The sequence below is a fragment of the Lepidothrix coronata genome, unplaced genomic scaffold (assembly GCF_001604755.1).
Source record: "Lepidothrix coronata isolate B3197 unplaced genomic scaffold, Lepidothrix_coronata-1.0 Scaffold86, whole genome shotgun sequence".
NCBI lineage: Eukaryota > Metazoa > Chordata > Aves > Passeriformes > Pipridae > Lepidothrix > Lepidothrix coronata.
Genome location: NW_016690266.1, coordinates 1,253,110 through 1,276,992, shown reverse-complemented (window position 1 = coordinate 1,276,992; position 23,883 = coordinate 1,253,110). Strand labels below are relative to the sequence as shown.

General features: G+C 42.8%; 2 protein-coding genes across 2 annotated transcripts in view; both read left to right on the top strand.

Moving 5' to 3' along the window:
* PARP14 (poly(ADP-ribose) polymerase family member 14) overlaps positions 1 to 18,928 on the top strand; it is a 37,504-nt gene extending 18,576 nt beyond the window's left edge. Inside the window, exons 17-34 of the mRNA XM_017820846.1 lie at positions 253 to 414; positions 1,033 to 1,392; positions 2,893 to 3,032; positions 3,124 to 3,157; positions 3,872 to 4,081; positions 4,651 to 4,887; positions 6,437 to 8,700; positions 10,275 to 10,505; positions 10,742 to 10,963; positions 11,410 to 11,473; positions 12,382 to 12,531; positions 13,210 to 13,272; positions 14,066 to 14,233; positions 14,366 to 14,572; positions 14,656 to 15,264; positions 15,802 to 15,932; positions 17,200 to 17,374; positions 18,642 to 18,928. Coding sequence (XP_017676335.1) covers positions 253 to 414; positions 1,033 to 1,392; positions 2,893 to 3,032; positions 3,124 to 3,157; positions 3,872 to 4,081; positions 4,651 to 4,887; positions 6,437 to 8,700; positions 10,275 to 10,505; positions 10,742 to 10,963; positions 11,410 to 11,473; positions 12,382 to 12,531; positions 13,210 to 13,272; positions 14,066 to 14,233; positions 14,366 to 14,572; positions 14,656 to 15,264; positions 15,802 to 15,932; positions 17,200 to 17,374; positions 18,642 to 18,928 — 5,714 coding nt within the window. The remainder of the gene's footprint in view (positions 1 to 252; positions 415 to 1,032; positions 1,393 to 2,892; positions 3,033 to 3,123; positions 3,158 to 3,871; positions 4,082 to 4,650; positions 4,888 to 6,436; positions 8,701 to 10,274; positions 10,506 to 10,741; positions 10,964 to 11,409; positions 11,474 to 12,381; positions 12,532 to 13,209; positions 13,273 to 14,065; positions 14,234 to 14,365; positions 14,573 to 14,655; positions 15,265 to 15,801; positions 15,933 to 17,199; positions 17,375 to 18,641) is intronic.
* Positions 18,929 to 21,642: 2,714 nt separating this feature from the next.
* LMLN (leishmanolysin like peptidase) overlaps positions 21,643 to 23,883 on the top strand; it is a 16,076-nt gene continuing 13,835 nt past the window's right edge. The window contains exons 1-5 of the mRNA XM_017820916.1: positions 21,643 to 21,789; positions 22,119 to 22,216; positions 22,320 to 22,350; positions 22,868 to 22,950; positions 23,408 to 23,525. Coding sequence (XP_017676405.1) covers positions 21,643 to 21,789; positions 22,119 to 22,216; positions 22,320 to 22,350; positions 22,868 to 22,950; positions 23,408 to 23,525 — 477 coding nt within the window. The remainder of the gene's footprint in view (positions 21,790 to 22,118; positions 22,217 to 22,319; positions 22,351 to 22,867; positions 22,951 to 23,407; positions 23,526 to 23,883) is intronic.

Here is a 23,883-nt window from a genome sequence, read left to right as displayed (position 1 = left end):
CAGATTTAGTGCTACATAGAATTGCCTTGTTAAGATTTAGAGCTCGACATGTCTCAGCGATCTCAGACCTAGGATGAGGTTACCAAAGCTTCAGGAGAAGGATGTACCACTGACAGTGAACGTGAAGAATGCCACAAGGACATTTGGCAGGATGCTCAAGATAAGGAAGAAACTACTAAAGATAACTCAGCAAATCGGCTGAATCAGCTTGACTGGGGTAATATTTTGAGAACAATTCCCATGTGCCCTCAGACAGCCTCACAAATATGCAGTTGGAAAATGCTTACAGGGGAAAGCAGAAAAGTATTTCAGTCACCACTGGTGAGAAAAAATACACAGTGGATATGAAATTTAAATATGCTGTGGATGACCAAGGACAGCAAACATCCATTAGACATGTTGATAAATCTGAAGGTAAGTAAAAGTATCTTGACAAACTGATGTTTTGATATTTGGCAGGATCCCCAAGATAAAGAAGAAACTATTAAAGATAACTCAACAACTGTGCTGAATCAGCTTTGACTGGGGTAATGGTAATTCCGGCAAGGGGAGATCATGACCACCAACTCACTTGGCCCACCAAGTGAAGAAACTCACCGACCCAAAAGAAGAGAAAGATTGAGAGCATGTGGATTAATTGGCATGAGAAGTAAGACAATCGTTAACCAGCAGAAGAGACGAGACTAATTAATAAGAGAACTAAGTAACTTGTAGCCAAGGAACATTACTGCCTTTGTTTGATAAAATATATGAACAGTGAAAGAAACCGCTTTGGTAGTCTCTGTGCTGGCTTTGTGGATTTGCCACCCAGCGCCTCTTTCTGCACAGAACTGTAAATAAATAAAATGCTCGACTGCGTGTGTGGATTGACCTCTTGTACAGCGGGTGAAACAAACTCTTTTGGGACAACAGCGACACGGGCTGGCAGCCCCCGGCACAGGGGCAGAGGGGACATTCCGTCAGGTGAAGGGGGTGCCCGAGGCAGCTCTGGGTGTTCGAGGGGCAGAGAAGCTTAAGGGCGCGGGTGTGAAGCTGCGACGGGGGTCCCGAGGAGCCGGCCTGGAGCAGATGTGTCGCGACAGACGGCAGCGGAGCCCCGAGAGGCGGGTGCCTGCCGGGAAAAGGCGCGGCCGCCGCTCTGGGAAGCGAAAGCGAAAGCGGCGGGGAGCGGATCCGTCGGTGCGGCGATGGCGGGGCAGCGCCCAGGCGCCTTCCCGCTGCTGGTGCGCGGGGACTGGGGCTCCGCCGAGCCGCCGCCCGCCCTGAAGAAGAAGCTGCTCTGCTACTTCCAAAGCCAGAAGCGCTCGGGAGGCGGCGAGTGCGAGCTGCGGGCCGGGACCGACGCCGAGACCGGGACCGGGCACCTCCTCGTCTGCTTCGCCCGCCCCGAGGGTGAGCGGCCGGGCCGGGCGGGTCGGGGGGGGGACCCGGCGGGTCCAGGGCTCGGGGTATGGATCAGGGTGTGGGCTCCCTGCGGGGATGAGTGAGGGTGTTGGGGGTGGCAACTCACAAGCCTAAACTTCCTGCTGGTTAAAAGATAGGTTCTAACTTAGTTGTTGTAATACTGTCTCCTGTCTAGCATGTGATCTACAGTATCTATAGTACATAGATGCCATATACACCCCATAATATACAGTATAGGTAGTCTCTAAACATGGTGTGATTCTTGTGGATGTCTTGTGCAGGACCAAAACTTGGACTCAGCGATCCTTGTGGATGCCTTCCAACTCAGAATATTCTGTGATTCTGTGATTTTTTTCTTATCTATATGCTTAGATTTGGTGTTTAGTGCTCTGGATTGTGTATTGCAGAAAAGCTATAAGCTAATAAATATATCCTACGAGCTATATGTCTATATATATTAATCTTGATGCACACCAGTATTCTCCAGATTGCTCTTGGGATAATAAAGATTACGCTAATCTAACAATATATGTAGTAGTTACAGATATATATGTATAAAATATGACATATATAACACGCCTGTATTTCTCTAAACTTGCAGCAAGGCGGAAAGGATTTAGCTGCAATTGGGTTAGATGTACACATACATATGCATGTATGTGCATAAACACACACACAGAGATTTTTTTTTCCTTGCCTTATGCTTCCCAGTTGTTGACTCAAAGAGCCGGTAAGTTCAGGACATAGAGCCACAAGCCATTTTGGCACTGGCTGAAAGAGGATGTGAAAGGGTTGGGGGCGGTACCGCGACTCAGCGGATACCTCCATGAAACACGTGATAGAGCTGAACTTTGCATCTCTCTTGTTTCTTCGGGGAAATAATGTCCTCTGCTGTTCTTCCGTTTCTTTTCAGGCAGAAAGCCTTGTGCGTACTGTATTCGTGTTAAAAGAGTTGAAAGCTCTTTCATTTCGTGGGACAGCATGTGTGTCTGTCCTGGGTCCAGCTAGGACAGGGATAACTTTTGCAGCAGCCGAAAGGGGCACAGCCAGGACCCAGGGGATATTCGATCCCACCTCAGCAAGCGCAGGGGGAGCGGGCAGGGAGGGCGGTTTTCCAGTGTTTGGCGAAATAAGCGGTTGGGTGAGCAATGGCGCCTGAAGTGCTCGCCCCTATTGTACACTCTGCTATTAGGATTGGGGATGTTACTGCCCGTTTTTCTGATTTCTAGTAAAATGGCCTTATGTCACCCTGTGACCTTTAATTTTTTGTGCCTCCAATTCTCCTCTCCATCCCGTGACCAGGGGGTGCAGGGGTAAGGGGTGGTTAGCAAGTAGCACGTGATGTGGGGTGTTTCAGTGGGAGCAATAAATTGCGGAATACCATTCCTAAACCACAACAGTGTCCTAACATAATGGTGGAAAAGCGCTAGGTAATCCAAAACTGTATTTCTATTCAGATTTTCACTGGGGTGTTTTGGTTTAATTTAGTGAAGCAACGAGTTCTTCAGAGACAGCCTCATGAGTTGCATTTGGAAGGAAAAGGAAAAGTGAAGTTGACTGTCACAGAGCCTGAAACCACACGAGCTACTGAAGAGGAGACACTTGAAGAAAAACTAGCTCCCACAGAGGTGAATAAAAATTATAATCTCAACCAGAGGTTTGAAACAGTGGTGACAGCATGAAATGTGTCACTGATATTTTGCTTTCATTTTATTTTAGGCTCTGGATGCCATGAGCAACCTTCAAACAAAAGGTAAAATGCTATCCATCACTCTCTGATTCTTCCTAAAACAAAGATATTGGTGCTTTTCTCCACACATGGCTCCCGTTCTGGGGGCAGTTTTGCTGAAAGTTTCTGAGTTTGGTAGTGTGACTCAGGTGATAGAGGGAAAGATGTCTGGCTGGTGACACTGCAGACTTGATCACCACGAATGGGAGTTCACCTGGCCAGAGCTGGACAATGGGCCTGGTTTAGCTTCCTGCTGCACTGATGGCAGGGCACGGTGGTCATCAGGGGGCTTTACATCGAGTCAAGCAGGGCTGCTGGTGGCCTGTGGTGCCTGTGGATGTCCTGGGCTGTGTTCATGCTTGTTACACCTGCACCAGGGCTAAGAAATAGATGCAGAGGCTGCAAAGTCTCTCCCAACCCTTACTGACACCTGGGCAGCTGTGGCCAATTATCTCAATGGCTTTTAGTTGAGTTTAGTCTCTGACCCAGAGACACACCAGTGACCTTGACTTGTTTACTCATGCCTACTTCTGTGCCACCACAGAAGGTGACTGCAGCTTGCAGAATATTGCATCTGGGCTGTTTTGGATCCCAAAGTGTCTAGGGATACCCTGCAGTATTTGTTTGGTTAGCAATTTCTTTTCTTGGGGAAGGAAAGGAGAGTAAGGGTAAGAAGAGTCTGCTTATTCCAGGAAATGTGTACCAACATTCTATGACTTACTTATCTTTGTGCTGCAGAGAGTTTTGTTCCAAGCAGTGAACTCCAGGAAGAAGCTAGCTCTGCAGAGACCTCACCTTCGGTGGTGTTTGAGAACATACAAAATTGCAGTCCAAACTGCTTACATTTGCTGTTGGAGAACATCAGCGGCCTGACTGTAGATGAGGACTTCACTGTGGAAGTGATACCTGAAATAAATGTTGCTGTAGCTACCTTTATACAAAGTCTTGGTAAGAGAGGGGGACACCATCATTCATCACCATGTATATGTACAAGTAACAGCTTTCAGAGCCCAATTCCTCTCCTGTTAGAGATCCAGACTGTTTTATAAAAGTACCTGGGTTGCAGTCTCTCAAGAAAGATGTCTTACATACAGCTCTGCCAAAGTGCCCGTGACCCAAATGTTACACTGAAAAAAGAAAATGGTGGTGCCTCCATTCATTGAAAATGGATGAGAATGGTTCATTGTTCCCATCTTGGTTTGGGTTAGATGAAGAAGAATTGGAAGTGCACAGAATGTGGGGATTTTTGCAAGTTGTTGAGCTATATAAAGTCTCCTTTTGAGAAGACAGGATACTTCTGAGATGGAAACAGAGACACAGTGGTAGTGAATAACAGAGTAACACGGTTATGTACTTTTCCCCTTTTTTATTACAACATAGACTTATTTGGCACCCAAGACATTTTGTTCCAAGTAGAGAGACAAGTAGACTGGGCTTGTTCTCTTCCAGGATGGATAGCTGAGGCTGATATTGACCCAGGAAAACACAGTCCCTTCATCCTGCTCTTCTCTTTACAGATACTGAAGAATTTGTGAAAACATGTTTACAACACAAGAGAGTCAGAGAATTCAAAATGACTGCCAGGGTTCTTGAATTGACCCGGACCATCAAGGCTGAAAACCTACCGGACAGCATTTCCCCAGATTACATCACAGTTTACTTTGAGAGTGCGCGGAACGGAGGGGGGCCTGTGTCAGATGTCCAGCACTTCCCTGAGGAGAACTCAGCCATCATTACTTTCTGTGATCGCAAAGGTAACACTGTCTTTTGCCTGACCAAGGTGCTTGCAGGTAGACAACTCGCAAGCGAATCACTGCAGATTTTTCATTAGGGAAAGCCTGGCTTGCTGTCGCTAAAGTCTGCGTATGCTGCCTTTTAGCTGAGTGCTCTGGATTTAGAAATACTGCTGCATGTCTAGGGTTTCAGAATCTCTTGTGGTTTTCCTGGGTTTGGTTTCTTTTTGGTGTTTATTTTCCTTTATCTTATCAAAGATTCCTTTTAAAGCCTGCTTTGTGCATGGGTTGTTCGCACTGGTGTTTTTTCCCCATTTGCAGAGGGTTTTATAGTATGGCCAGTCTTCGCGAGCGAAGATTTGGGAAAGGTCATTAACCTTTCAAGTCTGCTCTTTTTTTAGGTGAGACACAGTGTGCGCTGAACTGAGCCCACCCTTTAATCCTGAGGTTCATCTGCCGGGGCCGAGAAAGCTTGGACAGTGTGTGGTCTAGTGGTTAGGGTGCAGCACTTTCACCACTGTGACCCGGGTTCGATTCCCAGTCCCCCGGGCAGATGGAGCTTGTTAGCCCTGTAAGGCAATCGATCTAAGAGAAGGTCACTCTAAACAAACCTACGTCCTGGGGACCTCACTGCCACTGTCCAAGCTTGCTCGGCCCTGGCAGATGAACCTCAGGATTAAAGGGTGGGCTCAGTTCAGCGCACGCTGTGTCTCACCTAAAAAATCCACTGCGCAGGCTCGAAGGGTTAATGACCTTTCCCAAATCTTCGCTCGCGAAGACTGGCCATACTGACTGACTGACTGACTGACTGACTGACAGAGGGTTTTATCTGCAGTACAACACTAATTGTACTTAGAGAGAGCAGGATCTGTCAATGACTTCAGCTTTCACAGTTCACTTTCAGAAACTAATTAGGATGAAATATCTTCATTTCAGGTAAGAATAGAGCTAAAGAACAATCTAGTTACTATTCCTTGTGTTGAATCAGTGTCCTGTTTTGTGCTATGCAACCTCTGGTAAATACCTCTGTGTTAGGAGACTCCTGGCTTAGTGAAGTTATTTCCTTTTAGTTAAAGATTTATCTGCCAAGTGATTTTTTTTCATCTGACTCACAGAATTTTCTTAAGAATATTTTTTACATGAAGTTAATATGTAATTTGGATCATTATAATGTGGTTATAAGTCACTGCCAACATTCTAATTTCTTTGCTTAGTCCATTCCAACTGAAATGGAAAAAAAAAAAGGTAAAATTCACTGGCATGAAGAATTTCATTCGAGTTAAGGAGTATTTCATAGTATATGTTGATATGGCCCTGCTCTGTGGTGGAGTTTCCTTAGGAAACAAGAGCAAGGTGTAGCAGACACAAGCATATTTACCCAACTAGTAGGAGCCAAGCCTCTTCCATTGTCCCCTACAGAGTGGTTTGGAAATCCGAGAGACATAAAAATAGCTCTTTGAAATTAAAGAGAAAAAAAAAAATCAATGTAATAGTTCTACAACCAGAGACATTTGCTTGATTTGAAGTTAATGATATCTGTGTGTTTGTACATATGTGCACTGCCTTTCAGATGTGAACACAGTCTTGGAAAAGCAGCATTTGCTGGAACAGACACTGATTTCTGTGCATCCCTATTACCACTCCCTGGGAACAGCTCTCTACGGAGGAGAAAGACCAACTATCAAGATGCCAGACCCCGTTGGGGTGCCACTAGACCCGTATGTCTGGCAGTTTTTACAAAGGCATGATAAACTGATCCAAGGCATAAACCAGGAAATGGCAGTTTGCCATTGTGAGCTCAAATGGCCCCAGGGAGACCGTGCAAACCCCAACGTCACGTTGTGCCCTTCGTCATCTCTCTCTGAGCAGAGCAAGACAATGATTAAGTTGATCAAGACGTGGAAGCAAGATGCTTCTGAGGAGTTCTCACGTATCATGGCACGTTACACAGCTATAAAATGTAAAGTCAAGTCAGCAGATTGGGGAGATGTGAAAACCAGGTTGTTGGAAGATGTTTCTTTGATCATAACTGATATTTCTGAGGACATGGTGGTGATTGCAGGCAGCAGAGCAGCAGTGGAGAGCGCAGAGAAAGAAGTGAGGGAATGCATGGAAAAGGCCATGAAGCAAAGTGAAAGGGAAAAACAAAGCATAGAAATTTCTGTGCCAGTGGTCCCAGGGAAGTATGCTGTGCTACACAGTGCTGGGTTAGAAGAGAATATTCACAAGGAATATCCGTGCCTCAGGATCTTTTATGATGACAAAAAAAAGGCTGTTCAGTTGTGTGGATTACCTGCGGAAGTATATAAAATCAAAGCTGACTTACTGGAAAAGGTGTTGAGTATGCCTTGTACATCAGTGTCCATTGATCCCCATGTTTTCCACTATCTACAGGGTTTGGATAATAAAAATATGTCAGATACATTATTCCTTCAGAAAAAAATTAATACTTTTTATGAACTTGAGAAGGATACTGTGTTGCTGTATGGAGATACTCTCACAGACCTTTTAGAAGCAGAAAAGCAAATAAAAACCAGCTTAGAATCCAAGTGCATCAATGTGGAGGACGGTGAGGTCGTGAAAAAAGAGCAGTGGAAGAAACTTCTTGTCTCCTTGCATAAGACATACAGTTCTTCCCAGGAAACTGTAATCACTGAGCAGTCTGTTGGAAAAGAAAATAAAGTGATTATTGCTGGGTTTTCTAAGGCTGTGACAGAGGTTTATCAGAAGCTTAATGATTTTATAGATAAAAACACGCTTGTGGAAAAAATAATCCCAGCAAATTCAGTGGTGGTAGAGTTCATAGAGAAGGAGAAATCTGGTGCTTATTGTGAATTGAGGAAGAAAGGGGTGACAGTACGTTTTGACATCAAGACACCATGTATTTCCCTGAGGGGACCAAGAGCAGAAGTGCCAGAAGCAGTCAACATGTTTGAAAAACTTGTCTCATCCCTTTACTCAAAAAATGTGCCAATTGATAAGCCAGGAGCCAAAGAGTTCTTCATTGAGAGGCAAGATTCCTGTGTTTTTGAGGCAAAGCAGAAATTTAGCTGTTTCATTAGAATCAAGGAAGAAGAAGAAAAACAACAACAACAATGGAAGGGTGAGAAAGTGAAAAGAAAGCTCTACTACGAAACAAGACTGCCACATGGAATTGTAGTAGCAGTGTATAAAGGTGACTTGAGTGATTATCCTGTTGATGTTGTGGTGAATGCATCTAATGAAAACCTACAGCTCCTTGCTGGCATTTCTGGGGCACTGTTAAGAGCTGCTGGTCCAGCACTGCAAGAAGAGTGCGATGAGCGGGTGAGGATGATCGGGCGTTTCCAGCCCGGGAGCGCAGTTCTCACGGGAGCTGGGAAACTCCCCTGCAAGAGCGTCATTCATGCTGTTGGGCCCAGGTGGAGGAAGGAGGAGCCAGAAAAGTGTATATGGTTGTTAAAAAAGGCAGTGAAGAAAAGTCTAGAACTAGCTGAAACATACAATTGTTCTTCCATAGCTCTGCCTGCTATAAGCGGAGGGATTTTTGGCTTTCCACTGCAGACATGTGCAGATTCAATTGCATCTGCCATCAAGGAGACCCTGGAAGGATCCATGGGGGACAGCAGCTTGAAGGAGGTCCATCTTGTGGATAATGCTGAAGAAACCGTTCAGGTCCTGAGTGAGACAGTAAAAGAAGTGTTTTCAGGTAAATCATCCTCCCCAAGACCGCATGTGGAAAGCTGTAAGATGAGAAAAAGGCAGAAGGAGAAGACAAAAGAAGATGGGAAGATGGTTACTACAAAGGAAGGACTTTGTGTCCATGTAGAGGAGAAAAACACTCAGGAAGCCACGGTAGGTCATCGATTTTCTGCTTGCTCTCTAACTTTATGGTAAAATCTTCTTTAGTTTAAGTAAAAAAGGAAGAACAGTAGGTCATACTGTTTTACAAGGCACTTGCTACGTAAGGAATCAAGAGCTGCATGCTAGCTAAACAGGGATGCAAGCTTGCAAAACTGAGTGCTGGTTGGGATCTGTCCCTCTGCAGCTGTTTCTAGAGGGCAGCTTTGAATCTCAGGATGTTTTATTCTCAGCTTGGTTCTGTTTTCCTTTTTTCCAGATCAAAGGCCAACATGTAAAATAGTTTGCTGTAGAAGGTAGAAATACCTCGTACAATTATTTGTATGATCTGCAGCTATCTTGGTTGGATATTATGGTAAATCAGTACCTGCCCGGGCTGCTGTTTTGGGAAGGCTAACTGGGATGTTGGAGCTTCTTTTTTAGTTCCCTATTCTTTGGATGGGTGAAAGTGACAGCCTATGGAGAATTTACTGAGTTCTAGAAAAGAGACTCCGTAAAAGAGTCCATGTTCAGATTGTTTTACCAAAGTCTAGATCAGATTTCTCCCACTTTTATTTTTTTATTAATTTTGTTAGCAAAGGTTTTAACTGCTACTCATATAGACCATTAAGACTCAATTTACACCTCTGATGTAGGTTTCCCCTTATGTTTTCTTTTCTTCAATGATGTAGAGTGCATCTGGATAAATCTTTTTCAGCAACTGCTGGTTTTCATACTTTGGAGTTTAAAATATCCCTAAATTACTAGTATTATAATTATCCTCCTATTTCAGTGGCTGTGTTGGTGCATGTAAAAGCTGATTCCAAGAAAGCAATACTAGATATGAAAAAAACCTCAGTATGACACACATGTCAAATTGCTTGGTAGTTAAAACATCTCCAGTGGAAAAAAGCAAAGTAATCACCAAGCTTCATGACTTCACCTGTTTTACTTCACGACAGCAGAACTACCTCCCTGTGCCTGATTTTGGTTCATGAGGTGCTGCTTTTCTGATAAGGTGTAGACAATCCTACATCAGTGAAATGGAGGAAAGGGACATTAAACTTTTGACATTAGATGTACCTTATACAATACCTATGTTTTGCATCCTGTGATGATGCTGGAGAAAAAGCAGCAATGCTGCAGTGGTTCTTCACAAGGAAATGTAGGAAAGTCTGGATCTGGGTAGAGGGGGTGAGACAAATGGCAGAGGATGGGTTTATTTCACCTGCCCAAACATTGGCATCTGCTCAGGATAAGGTGATTCACAGCTTCACCACCGCTGAGGCCTTGAGAGCTAGGGATGGATGGGTGGATGGGTGGATGGGTGGATGAGTGGGTGGATGGATGACCTGCTCACACATAGTACCTGTGGTGTTGGTATTCACAGTGGGTCTAATGCTGCCTACCACAGATTTCCTACAAATCCAGGAAGACTCAGTGTCCAGAAGCTGTGCTGAAAACCAGGTTATTGCTCCAGGGGCATCTGGTTTCTTATGCCATGTGTGGCTTTGGTAGTGCTGTTTGTCTTGATGCATATCTTGACTCCAAGTCTGGCTACAGATATTTTTGCTGTAATCTTGTTGCAGACGGATGTTGTTGTCAACAGTGTTGGCTCAGATCTGCAGTTTGGCGTGGGGCCTCTTTGCAAAGCCTTGCTGGAAAGAGCTGGACCAGCACTCCAAGTAGAGTTTGACAAAGAAAAACAAAGTCAGGCTTCTGGTCCAGGGAGTGTGGTCTGCACCAGTGGACATGCTCTGGCCTGCAAGTCCGTGTTTCATGCCATACTACCCGGGTGGAATGGAGCAGAGACAGAGAAGGTACCTTTCAAATATTAAATTAAAGTAAATCAATTTGGAAACAGATGTCTTTGCAATCTGTCCTGAAGTTTCAGGTTTTAGCTTAATTAATTTAGATGGCTTGACTCCATTTGCTTCTGTTGGAGTAACCTTAAAGGTGCTTTGATGCACTGAGAGCTTCTTCTCCTACTGGTTATTCTCTTCGGAACTAATAATAGATAATGCCTTAGAAAAAGTATTTTTGCTGTGTTTTTCAGGTCCTAGAAGATGTAATCAATTTGTGCTTGAAGAAAGCTGAAAAACTTGGACTGAAATCGATCTCTTTCCCAGCTATTGGGACCGGAGGATTTGGATTTCCTAAAACCGTTGTTTCTAAGTTAATGTTTGATGTGGTGTTTGAGTTCAGTAGCAGCCACACTCTGAAAAATCTCCAGGAAGTTCATTTTCTCTTGCATCCAAAAGACATTGATAACATTCAGGTAGTTTTTCTCAGGACAAAGCTGTCTATGTTACGTACTGTTCTGGTTGTGCCTTACTAATATATTTTAGTTATATTGCTTTCTCGAGGGAATAATTTAGCACTTTCTTACTGCTGTGGGCCACTGACAGTGGGATGTCTCTCCAGTGTCTCTGAAATATAAACTCTCAGCAAGCACAAGCTGCAGACAAAATTGGCCTCACTGCTGGCTGCAAATGCCTGTAGATGCTCCCTCGTCTTTTGACAGGAGATCTGGCAATTCAGAGACATTATCTCTTATCACACTGTCCACACTGGGTCTTCAGCTGTTCTTAATGACATCAAAATACAACTGTAAATTCCGTTAGGGGGCTCAGCAAGAGCTACGTGGCTGTTAATCTTAATTATAGAAACATTCCATGGATAAACTGTGAAATACTGTCTTTGGTACCTTTTTTCTCTCCTTAGGCTTTTACCACTGAACTAGAACATAGGGTAGCTGCAAGTTGCAATGCTGCAGCACCACAGCCAAGTAAGTTGTGTAGGGGCAGGAGGTGGGGCAGGGGGGAGAATGTAAATACTGTGGAGTGGTTTTATATGTATCAGGAAACAAAATAAATCATCAGGGCACAGGGCATTTTTCTTCCTCCTAATGGACTTTCCTTCTTAAATACCATTTGTAAAATCTGTAGGAATTCTTTTGTCCAGGGCATGCTCAACTCTTGGTGAGGCCAATCTTATCATATGGAAGAGAGTGTCCCAATAGGAAACCCAAGTGGAAGAACTTTGCCAAACAAGCCATGAGTGATATGTATTTCTGTACCTTTAATCTCCTCTATAGAGATATATATATAGACAGAATGGATGTGATCCAATAGCAAAAGCATCTGAGTGAACTGCTCCAAGGGCAGAGGCTTATTCATAAGGATATACAGCTCGCTCTTCTCAGTTGCTGGGTACCAGAGAGATGAATTAAGAGTGTGCAGATAAAATATGACTTAGAGAAGTTTAGGCTAGAAGGAAGGAACAGTTTTGTAGCTGTGAAGGTAAAGATGAAATCACTTGCAAAACTGATGTGATGGGATCGCCATTACTGGCAATGCTAAAGCTGGATACTCCATTTCTTGTAGGGGTTAATTCAGGAAGCTGTGTTACAGAGCTGCTCAGATCAGACAAACCCTGAGGCCATTTTCTGAATTCATGTTGCAAGAATTTACAGGAATAGAAAATGGTTTCAGTTTGACAGCGTTTGAGCAGGAAGAATACTGTGGCTTCCAGCCTTCAGAAATGGAGTAAAGAGAAAAGCAGAGACAGCGGACATCCATCAAACTGATCTAGAGCATATTCCTTAAAAGGATAAATAGAAGTTTCCATCAGTGGAAGAGAATAATATCCCAAGCTAGAGGAGAAGTGACTGAAGATATTTTCTTTCCCTTGCAGGTTTCATTACGCCTGTTTCTACTGAAGTATTGGGAGTTCATGAAATGAGGATTGGTTCCATCACGCTCCAAGCAATTAGTGGAGATATTACCAAGGAAGATACAGAGGTTATTGTAAACATATCAAATCCATCATTCGATGCCAAAACAGGTATTGTATTGAAGATGTAGTTATTTAGGGATAAATTTGGGATAGTTTTTAGAAGGGGGTAGGGGAAAGAATTGTCCATAAGGGAAACTTTTATGAAATATTTTTCAGATGAGACAGAGGGATTTGTGATTAATCCCGAAATAGACTTCAATCGCTTTTTTACGTGTCCTAAATATTCAATTTACTTTCCAAACAGAAGGCATCTGGCCAGATTTTTCTTGCTTGAAACCAAAAATGTTTAAATAAAAGGGAACGTTTAGATCAAGTAGAATTCTGAAAAACTGCTCTTGTCCTAAAACGTTTCATTATAAGCCAAAGTCCTGGTTAAGTAAATTGACCTGTAAGAAGCAGAGGGTTCTGACACTGTGAATTAGACGCATGAGAGATACCAAATGATAACATTCAAAGCCATGGGAGAGTTTGGTGAAGGCCATATGGGTTTGGCTGGTGAAACAATGAAATAGGAGTTGTTCTTAATGATTTGTAATCAGCAGTGAAGGCAGTGTTCTGTCTGCAGCCAGTGCAGTGTGCCATGGAGGGGACTTAGGGGAACAGTCAAGGTTTTGTACTTTGTGGGATTTTGCCATACAAAAATTTAGGGCATTTGTAGAGTACAGAAGTTGGGCAGAGTATTGACTTGACTTAACGAATGTGTACACTTTTGTTGTGTGATTTAAGGGGTCTCCAAAGCCATTATGGATGCTGCTGGTTCCCAGGTGGTAGACGAATGTGCTCAATATGGTATGTTGATGCACACTATTTCGTTTGATTAATTTTTTGTTTTTTCTTGTTCTCTCTGAAAATGTAAAGTTGTTTTATAATTCTCTACTCTGATGGCACAATTATTTCACCTGAAAAAGACAGCTTTCACTTTTAGGAATTTTGAAAAGTCCCGTTCTTGTTTTGACACCTACTTTGAGAATTTTTCTTTCCCCAGTTGTTTAGCAACAGCTTAAACATCAGTGTGTTATGCACATTATTGTCATCCTGGATCCAAAACACAGCCCTATACCAGCTACTAAGAAGAAAATTAACCCTATCGCAGCTGAAACCAGGACAACCTTATCATAATTCCTCTGTTCTCTGCATTCTGGCAGAACAGTAGAGCTGTAAATTCCAGCTCTCTGAGGTTGGCCTCTATGAGCACAGAAAGGCACATTCTAGTTGCATAAAAAAATAAGTGGAATAAGAAAGGATTTCTCATATAAATGAATTTGGCATGCTTTTAAATACAAGTGAGCTGTATTTAAAGTCATCCTAAATTCTTACCTTGTACTTAATAGGAAACTACTTTGTAGCAGAGATCTCAGGAAATTGAAAAACACACATTTACTTGAACTGATTCCTCAAAGAATCTCTGCAGAGTATTTACAGAGAAAACCAGAGAATTAATTAAACCCAGGATAATATAGTTCACCGTAGATCTCTTTCCACTTCTTCATGTTCTCTTCTAGGATCAGGAGAACCAGCTGTCTCTCCAGAAGAGATAGCCCCTTTGAAAATGTCTCCTTCTTTATCTTCTTCTCTCTTCCAGCTGGGCAGCATCAAAGTGGCTTTATTACTACACAAGGTGGAAATCTGTTGTGCAGTAAAATCATTCACTTGCTTTCCAATAACCACGTGAAGAGTCAGGTCTCCAAAGTGCTTCACGAGTGTGAGCAAAGGATGTACAAATCTGTTGCCTTCCCAGCTATTGGAACAGGTTTGTGTTTTCTTGGGAAAGCAATGAGGGCTCTGATGGGGATAGTTCAGAAACCGGGACAAACTTAATGTGGGTAACAGTAGACTTGTACAAGAAACTGTTCCCTGCTACGTGCCTTTTCTTTTTGTTTAGGTCAAGCAGGACAGAGTCCAGCAAAGGTGGCTGATGAAATGTTGGATGCCATAGTGGAATTTGCAAGCAAAAAATCAGTACAGCATTTACAGACAATTAAAATCGTCATCTTCCAGACAAATATGCTGAAGGACTTCTATGAAAGCATGAAGAAAAGAGAAGATTTGGAGTCATCCACGGCGGATTCCTGGTTTTCTGTGCTTAAATGTAAGTAGGTGGGTTTTCTGTGTACATGGGCAAATTGAAGTTCTTCTGTTTACAACTAATAAGTGACATATATTTATTTACAGCCTTGCTTTGGGGCAAAAAGCAGTCTACTGAGAAGAAAAAGCCCATGATTTTGGAGAAGAAAGTCAATTTAGTCACGTTTCAAATTTGTGGAGAAAGCCGAGAAAATGTGGATGCAGCTGAGTCCTGGATAAAGGATTTAATTTTAAAGGAACAGAGTGAAACTACTTTTACAAATGAGCTAATTGAAAGTTTTGGTGAGAGGGAAATTGCTACTTTAGTAGATCTCCAGAGAAGAAAGCATGTCACCATTCAGCTTGACAGTAAACTTTCTCCCCCAGTAATTACTATTTCTGGTATTAGCAGAGATGTCTGGTTTGTTTTGGTAGAAATTCAGACAATGATCCAAAAAATGAAGGATGTTGAAGAAGAACAATCCAAGGCAGAACTTCTTTCTAACCTGGTAGAATGGAGGTATCTAGGAAGCAACGATACCTTTGTTGCTTTTGATAAACGGACAAATATGCAGCTGGAGGATGCCAGACTAGCTAAAAAACCATATCTCAATGTCAAAATCAACAAGAAGAACTACAAGGTGGATCTGAATACTCTACAGGCTCATGATGACCAAGGAAAAACTATAAACATTCAGCGTGTGTCAAAGAATGAAGGTGAATTACACTTTTGTTAAATAACAAAAAACTGTAATAGTGATTAATGAATGATGCTTCTGATAAATGCCATCTCAGGTATCGTAGAAAAAGTAAAGTATTCCGTAGTTTTTTTTTTTTTTTTTGGACATGCCATAGCCAGCAGTTTTGATTTTCATAGCTAGTGGCAGGTGTGACTGAAACCAGAGCATCAATGTTAAAATTAAGTACTATCCATACATATGTGACTAGTGAGCACAGATTTCATGCCGAAGTCTGACAAAGGAAGTGGTGTATGAAGTGGGGTTTTCCAGTTTGTTTTAGTTAGGTATTGCTATGGGAATAATTGGACTAGAAAAAATGTAAAATTTTAACTTTGCGTTCATTACAGAGCCAGTGATGTTTGGAAGAGAGAGAGTACTTGTAGAATAAAGTATTGTGAACGATACTGTCCTCTTAGCCCCCTTTATGCAGTTGGTTTTAAGATGTGCCTGTGAAGCTGAGCTAGTTGTCTATCATAATAATGTAATCTCTGTTTTACATATTTGCGATCAACAGAGCTCCCTAAGGAGTGGGAAGACTTGCAAAATGAACAGGTCAAACTGGTGAATCTCAAGACATCACATCCGGATTATAGAACAGTTGAGAAGATGTTTAGGACAACCTGTGGCAACTTTACCATAGAGAAGGTGAAATCCTCTGGGGGGGAAAAATGTCCATGCTTGGGCTAGAAACATTAATATACTTTCTAAATATTTGTTTGCAAGGTGTCTACAACCCAATACACCTTTCATATCTCAGCCTCCCTGGCACTCTACAGGGTGGATAAAAAGCAAAGCAAATTTTGTAAGAATTGTTCTGCCATTTCTGCCTTCTAATAGTGCAAAAATGGTGACCATCAGCCTTTAGGCTGACTCTGTGTTAAACTAATGTGGTACCCACTAGTTAATGTGGTGTTTCCAATTATGAAACTCTATATTGAAATGGAAGCATGAGCAAGCGGGTTCAGAACACAAGGATTCCCTGTCATTCCCTGTCATTCCCAGAGCCTTTCACTAAGCTGTTGGTTTTAACCAAAGTGTCAAGATTTGATTCTGCTTATTAAGAAATCTGAAACAGAATGCACAGGGACTTAATTGCCAGGGAGAAGATGGAATCATTCTGAATCAGGAGAAGAGATAAATAGGAGAAAATACAGTCAAAATAAGAGTGAGACTAATGTGTTTGAAAATTTTCTTCTATCAGGAGCTTCAATAAGTATGGTCAGAAAAACACAATTAGAACAAAATATCAGTGTATTATAGAAAAAAATCGTGTAATTACATGATGTCTTTTTCCAATAAAAATGGGAAGATGTAACAGCAGTGCCTTTCAGATTATATTTTGATGCAGAGACACTGCTTTTCCTTGAGTATGTTCAGATTGTTGGCATAGGGAGCCAGCAACATCTATCCTCCCACCAATTTATTTTTATATAGGAGTTTCTTATGTGTTGCTAAGTTACGCATTTAAGGAAGCAAGTTTGACTTTCAGGCTTAGATCTAGAAGAGAAACAAATTCAATGTAATGCTATCACTACAGCCTATCCTTTAGTGAGGAAATCATCAGTAAAGATGATTGAGATGTACAGAAGGCATCTTACAACATTGCCTCTAGCAGTGGTACAGCAGCCTGTTTCTAGAAATGACAATGCACAGCACAATGATTGCTGTGTACCTGGTATACTGGAGAGGCAAGACAAACATATGCTCAAAATTACTAAGCTTGAAAATCTGTTGTAATGTGCTTTGGTTTCTGATTTTTCAGGAGGTAACATCCCCTACCCAAACCACATACTAACAGGGCATAGTGAAAATGACTGTCATTCTTTCGCTTTGATTTCATTTTACTGCTTTCCTGCCATGATAAATATTCCTTCCTACCAGGGTAAATATAGTTAATTTTGTAATTTTGCAGATTGAAAGAGTACAAAATCCCTTCCTCTGGCAGACATACCAAATAAAAAAAAAATCTGTCTGTAAAAAGAACAAAAAGGAAAATAATGAGAAGTTGCTATTTCATGGGACAGCTGCATCCTCACTGAGCACGATCAACCACTGTGGATTTAATCGTGGATTTGCTGGAAAGAATGGTGAGTCATTATTCAAATCAGTTCATTTCCTAGACATGTATGGGTGTTATGGACTGTCTACATTATAGTGCTGTCAGCACAACATGAAGACTGAATGAAATTGGAGAACAAAATAATAAATAACTCCAGAGAATAATCTATATGATAGAGGAATTATTTAATAGACAATTATTAAATATTTAGCATAAAGACGCTCTGCCTTAGTTCAAAGATTGCTTTGTCCAGTTGCTCTAGTACACTCGTGTTTATTATTTACTAGCATTCAAAGATGAAGGACAGGATCCAAAGAAGTGGAACTTAGACTGAATTGAGGTGCTAGTTGCTCTTAGAGACCTCATCACCTTACTTCAAAAGTCCTTAACTTCTATTCTTAATGTCTTCTCCCTTAAGACTTCTTTGTACATGCCTAGGGCTGACTTGATCTTGAGTGAGCTGGGCAGCTTAACTCAGATCTAGTTGACACTTTGGTGTGGTCTGGATCCAAAAGTAGACGTTTCTCTGCCCGGATCCTCTGGAGGTCCTTACACGGAGATTTTCTTGAATAAATGAAGCCCATCATACACAAAATATATCAGGTTGTGCACAGGTAGGAATGGCAGCCACAATTTCTTTTTAAAACATGACCAGTGGAGATGTAATTTCACTTTCCTGTCAGGAGGCTGGATTTACTCAGAAAGTAAGAGCGCTAGATCCCCATGTCCTCTCTCTGTTTGTCAGTATTGACATCCACTTTTTCATCTCAAACATGATTTATGATTGGAAAGGCAGCTTCCCTTTTGTCAGGCTGGGTAGCCAAGCAAAAGTATCCAAATGTCAGAGCAGCCAGACAGGAAGGACCTGTCTGTCTTGAACAGCTTTCTACCAGTGTCAGAAAAAAGAAGTTTGTCTCGGACAAAGACATGTGATTCCTCTAACTTGCTGGGAAGTGTGACTAGAAAACTGTAATGGCAACTGTATAGTAATTTTAAGTAGAAAAGTCTCTGAAGAATTGAAATTTGATTGATTGCATGCTAAACAAGGCTAAATAAATAGAGAAGCCCTTTTCCCCATAGGAAGGGGGGTAGTCAAAACCTGGGCACTGATACTTACCTGATATCTATGTGGGTTCATATTTGATCCTGATACAAAGGATTATTATGGATTTTTCTGTTTAAAACTCTCACTAAATTTATAACATCTGCAGAGTTAAAAAAAAGGGGGGAGCTTTAGAGATTCCTATGAGAATAAGAACACTAACTCTGTTTGAAAATGTTGTGTTTCCAAACAGCTGCAGCCATTGGAAACGGAACCTACTTTGCTGCTCATGCAAGTTATTCTGCTCAGAATCAGTATTCTGTTCCGGATGGGAATGGCAAAAAACACATGTACTTGGCTCGGGTCCTCACTGGGGAGTACTGTGCTGGGAAGGCTGGACTAATCACTCCACCACCAAAGAACCCAGCAGATCCTACTGACCTGTATGACAGCGTAGTTGATAATGTGTCTAATCCAACAGTGTTTGTCATTTTTAATGACATTCAGGCATATCCGGAATACCTTATTACTTTCAAATAATAGAACAACCTTTATAGTCTGGAAAATTTTAGTGCCTTTTTACATGTGTGAATTAACAGGGCAGTTCTTTATTCTTGTTTATGTTTAGGTTTCCTTAGGTAGTTATTGATCTATCCATGTGTTTAAATGTCTTCAACGAGGACCAACATAAGCAAGTATTTTTGGACATGCTATTTCAATATTCACATTTCAAATTCAGTTATGCAGAGATGTAGGCAAGAGCTGTGAGAACAGCTCCAATCTTTTCCTGTGCATGGCAGAGGAGAGTGGTCGGAGAGGGAGCTGCTCTGCCTTACCTATGGCCAGAAATAAGTGGCATAAGGTAGGTCAGTGTACCTACCATGTTCCAGTATTCACCATGTACAAAAGGCATCTGACAACATTGCCTCTAGCAGTGGTACAGCAGCCTGTTTCTAGAAATGACAATGCACAGCACCAAGTGCTTGGCTCCCTGTGAAGATTTGTTCAAAATGCTCCATGCTGAGAGATTCTTAAAGGTCTTTTCTGACCTAAACAGTGCTATGATTCTATGATTTCAATAACCTCACTCACCAGCAGAGTTTTCAGTCATTCTCAGGAATCCACTCACCCTTGTTGGTGCTGAAAGTCTGGAAGAAAAAAAATTTCCAATATTTAACATTCACTTTGCACTCATTGTTTCACACACCCCCCTTACCCTGTTATGGCATACTTTCTTATTCCCTAGGTATAAATTACTGGACATTGATATTCATACCATATTCAACAGGTATTCATACCTGTTTCTTAGGGGAATTCTCCGTGGTACCCTGGATTACCTACATCAAGCTTCCACATACAAAATCACTGCTTCTGCAATTTTCAAGACCATAAACAGGGACTTTTAATTTTGTCTTATCAGTGCAGAAACATTAACCCTTCTGTAGATCTATTCCCTAATTTGCAGAGTCAATTACAGGGGCATAATTCACCATGCTTAAACAACTTGAAATTTTTTAAAGTTCTCCTAAACAAGTAACTAATGACATTTGTACATCTTTGCATGCTGTGCAGTTAATCAGGTGATACTCTTACAACTGCCAATCAGAAGCTGTATGCACAGTTTTAATAAAAGTAATTTTAAACAGCTACATTGTACTGCTGAGTTGTTTACACAAAGGAACACACCTCAATTAGACTGTTGCTTTACATTTGAGTATATGCTATAAAGTCTTGGAAGACAAAATTGTTTTCCTGTATTGTCCATGTGACAGGTTTGTGCACACAAACTCCAGGTGAAATTACTCTGCCTTAGTCTAAGAAAGACCTGCGCTGCAAATAGCTGTCAGGATGTCTTAAAACCCCACTGTGATGTTCTCATTGCCTGGAAAGGGGAAAAGGGCTTACAGTATCTGTAGGTGGCAATGTAAAAAATTTCTGCTCTTCACAGCAGATGCCCATGCAGCACTTCAGATGAATGTCCTGCATAAATTCCCATTTAAAGCTAAACGAAGTTTAACCCACTCCTGTTTTAAAAGATTTTGCTCCCTGTGAAAAGGTGAGGATGCTTTTCTCCCTTCTCTGCTTTTTCTGGTGCTTTTCTGTACTGTGGAAACACTGCAGCAGCCAGAGCAACTCAGTTTAGCTGAAAGCACCAGCCATCCACTGGCTTCTCCTGCTGCTGTCACTGAGCTGTGGAGTGAGCCACCACTTTCTATTTGTGTGGCCCTCATTATACCTGAACACCTTGGAAAGCAGCAGGAGCTGCAAGATGGAGCACTACAAAAACACAGATGAATTTTGTCCCTGGTGCTGGTGGTAGAAGCTTCTTTAGTCATTTTCATATTAGAAGCTTAGGAATACTGTGTTGTACAATGTTTGTGGACTGAGAAGCTGGAAAAAGACTACTGTGTATGAAAAATGAAATCCCAGGCAGAGAAGGATCTGGGGGTGCTGTTTGACAGATGGTTGGATATGAGCCAGTGTGTGCCCAGGTGGCCAAGAATGCCAGGAACAGTGTGGCCAGCAGGACCAGGGCAGTGACCGTCCCCCTGTGCTCAGCACTGGTGAGGCACCTCTAATCCTCTGTTCAGTTTTGGGCTCATCAGGACAATAAAGACATTGAGGTGCTGGGGCATGTTCGGAGAAGGGCAATGGAGCAGGGGAAGGGTCTGGAGCACAAGTCTTGTGAGGAGCAGCTGAGGGAGCTGGAGGGGCTCAGCCTGGACAAAAGGAGGCTCAGGGGTGACCTTATCAGTCTACAAATACCAGACAGGAGGTTGTCGCCAGGTGGGGTCGGTCTCTTCTCCCAGGTTACAAGAGCCAGGACAAGCGGAAATGGCCTAATTGGTTTAAACCTCAAACGGTTTAGATTGGATATTAGGAAAAATTACTTCACAGAAAGGGTGGTCGAGCACTGGAACGGCCTGTCCGGGGAAGCGGTGGAATCACAGTCCCTGGAAGCGCTAAAATCACGTGTAGATGTGGCGCTCGGGGATATGCTTTAGCACAGCACTGCTGACTTAGCTGCTGGACTCGGTGATGTTGGAAGCCCATCCCAAACCCAGAGCTCCTGAGACCCCGGACACCGCTCCCGCGCCCCGCCCGCCACCTCCCCCTCACCGCCTGCCCCGCCCCTCGAGGCGCCGCGCCCAATCAGCAGCGCCCGCCGCCGCCGCCCCGCCCCCCCCGCCCATTGGCGGGGGCCGCTCCCCCGGCGCTGCCTCCATGGCGACGCGGCGGACGGGCACTCCAAGATGGCCGCCGAGCCGGGCGGCGGGCGCGCCATCGCCGCCCGCCGCTCCCGCCCGGGGCTCGCCGCCTTCACCGCCGGGCTCCTGCTGCTGCTTCCTTCTCCCTCCGGTTCTTCCTCTTGTGACCACCGTGTGCCCAGCCGTGACCAGGTGCGGCCGCCGCGGGGCTCCTCAGGCGGCGGTGGGGGGGTGCTGGGCAGCAGATGGTCCCTCGCTCCCCGGTCTCGCTGTTTGGGTCCGTCCGTCCTCGGCTTCCCCGGGGCGGGCTGTGCCGGGTCTGGCCCCGCGGCCCCGGGTGTGGTCGGTGACGGCGGCGGGCGGGCGCGGGGCGGTTCCTCCCCGGTGAGGGAAGGGTCGGGAAGGGGCTGGAAGGGACTGATGGAGCGGTGCTGCCGCGGTGAGAAGGAGCACAGGGTTCGGGGTGCTGTGTCTGTCCCGCTGAGCTGCCTCATCCAGCGGCCCGTACCTCTCCTCGCCAGGTTGTCTTTCAAGTTCCTCTCAAGGAAAATCATGTCTCGAAGCGAAACGTGGATCAACAGCTAAGAATCAAGATTGTATATGACACTAGTGTTGAGAAGTGAGTATAATGTTGTGGCAGCTTCTTTCTTTTTTTTTTGTCTCCGTGGCTGAGAATGGAAACCTTACAACTAAAGCTTGATTGTTTTGTTTTTTAAATGTAGCTTACTGACTGAGAAAAGACATCTCATAAAGGTATGTTATATTTGCTTCCTGTTTTTGTACCTACATATTTTATTATATGCATAAAATTAAGTTTAAGATCAATTTAACTAGAAGCTTTGAATACCAGCAATTTAATATCCTCTAGTCGAGGAAACCAAGGCTTTGTGTATAGATTATGCCTCTATTAGAAATAATTCCAGTGTTCTGCAGACTGTAGTTTGACAGGTGTTTGCTGTATCCCAGGGTGCAAAGGTATCAGTAAGAAATGTGCATGTAGTTTTTAAAAGCCTCTTTGAAGCTGTACATTGAAATTAATACTGGCTCCCTTTCCATTTTGTCATTCCAATAACAAAATATGAGAATACTGAAACAAAATATTTCTTCAATATGTTGATAGTAATAGAACTTCTTGGGGAGTTTGGGTTTCCCCTATTCTGCTGTACCACAACATCTGGCAAATTTCATGTAAGTCGATAGTTAGTGCCTTTCAGGTGAGTTGTGTCTGCACTGCTAGTGGGTGACTTTGATTTTTTTTTGTCCTGTTCAGAACAAACTCTTCCCCCAAGCTATATCTTATTTGGAGAAGACGTTTCAAGTGCGCAAATCCACAAGTACTGTATTACTAAGCAGGTAGGTGAAAGTTTGTTGAAAATCACTTGCTATATTTGATATTTAACATTGTGTTGTATAGCTTTTAAAAGTAGAATAGAATAAGAGTGTAGGAAATGCCCTCCTGAATCAGACCACCTGACCCAGGGGAGTAGCAGATGCTCTTTTAGGGCGTATACACAAATCTGCCAACCTTTCATTATCGACACCTGCATTTTGTTTTGTCAGAAATGTTGAAGGCTATACATGCTGCCAGTTCCCTTTTATATGTACCCCATTTATGAACCTGTTCCTAATCTCTCTTTGAACCTGTGGATGCACCATTAACAGCTGGAAGCATTATGTCCTCCCTAGCAGTGTAACTAACAATTTTCACTGTGAAAGTTTTATTAAAATACCAGTATAATACTTTCAGACTATTCTAGACTTTTGTTCTAATAATAAAACAGTGCTGACTGTCTTTCATGTTTCATTGAAGGCAATGTGTGACAAACCAATATTTAAGGAGGAAAGCTGACCCTCACAGATATTGCCAAAAAGCCTGCGCAGACCATACGAGATGTGGGCCAGTTATAGTTCCTGAGGAACACCTCCAGGTAAGCTCAGCTGTCCAATCTTTGAAATAATCTTTGAAAGATTATTGTTTGTGGAAATTAATGAAAAAGTAAATATTGGTAACTGTGCATAAGTGACCTCTTTGTGGGAGATCACTAAATCTGAAGGACAGAATAGAACACCTTAAGTTAATGGGAGTTCTGTAGTTTATGTTGTTGAGCCAAAAGTCAAATAAAACTGGACTAGTTACTGTTTTCTAAGCCTGCATTGTAATGACGTGCACAGAGAGGATGAGATTTGAAGCTTATTAAACTGCTACTAGTCAGCTTGTTATTCACCTTGATCAACGAGTTGGATTTTCACAGAGTTAATCGTAAGTGTTGATTTTTTTTTTTTAAG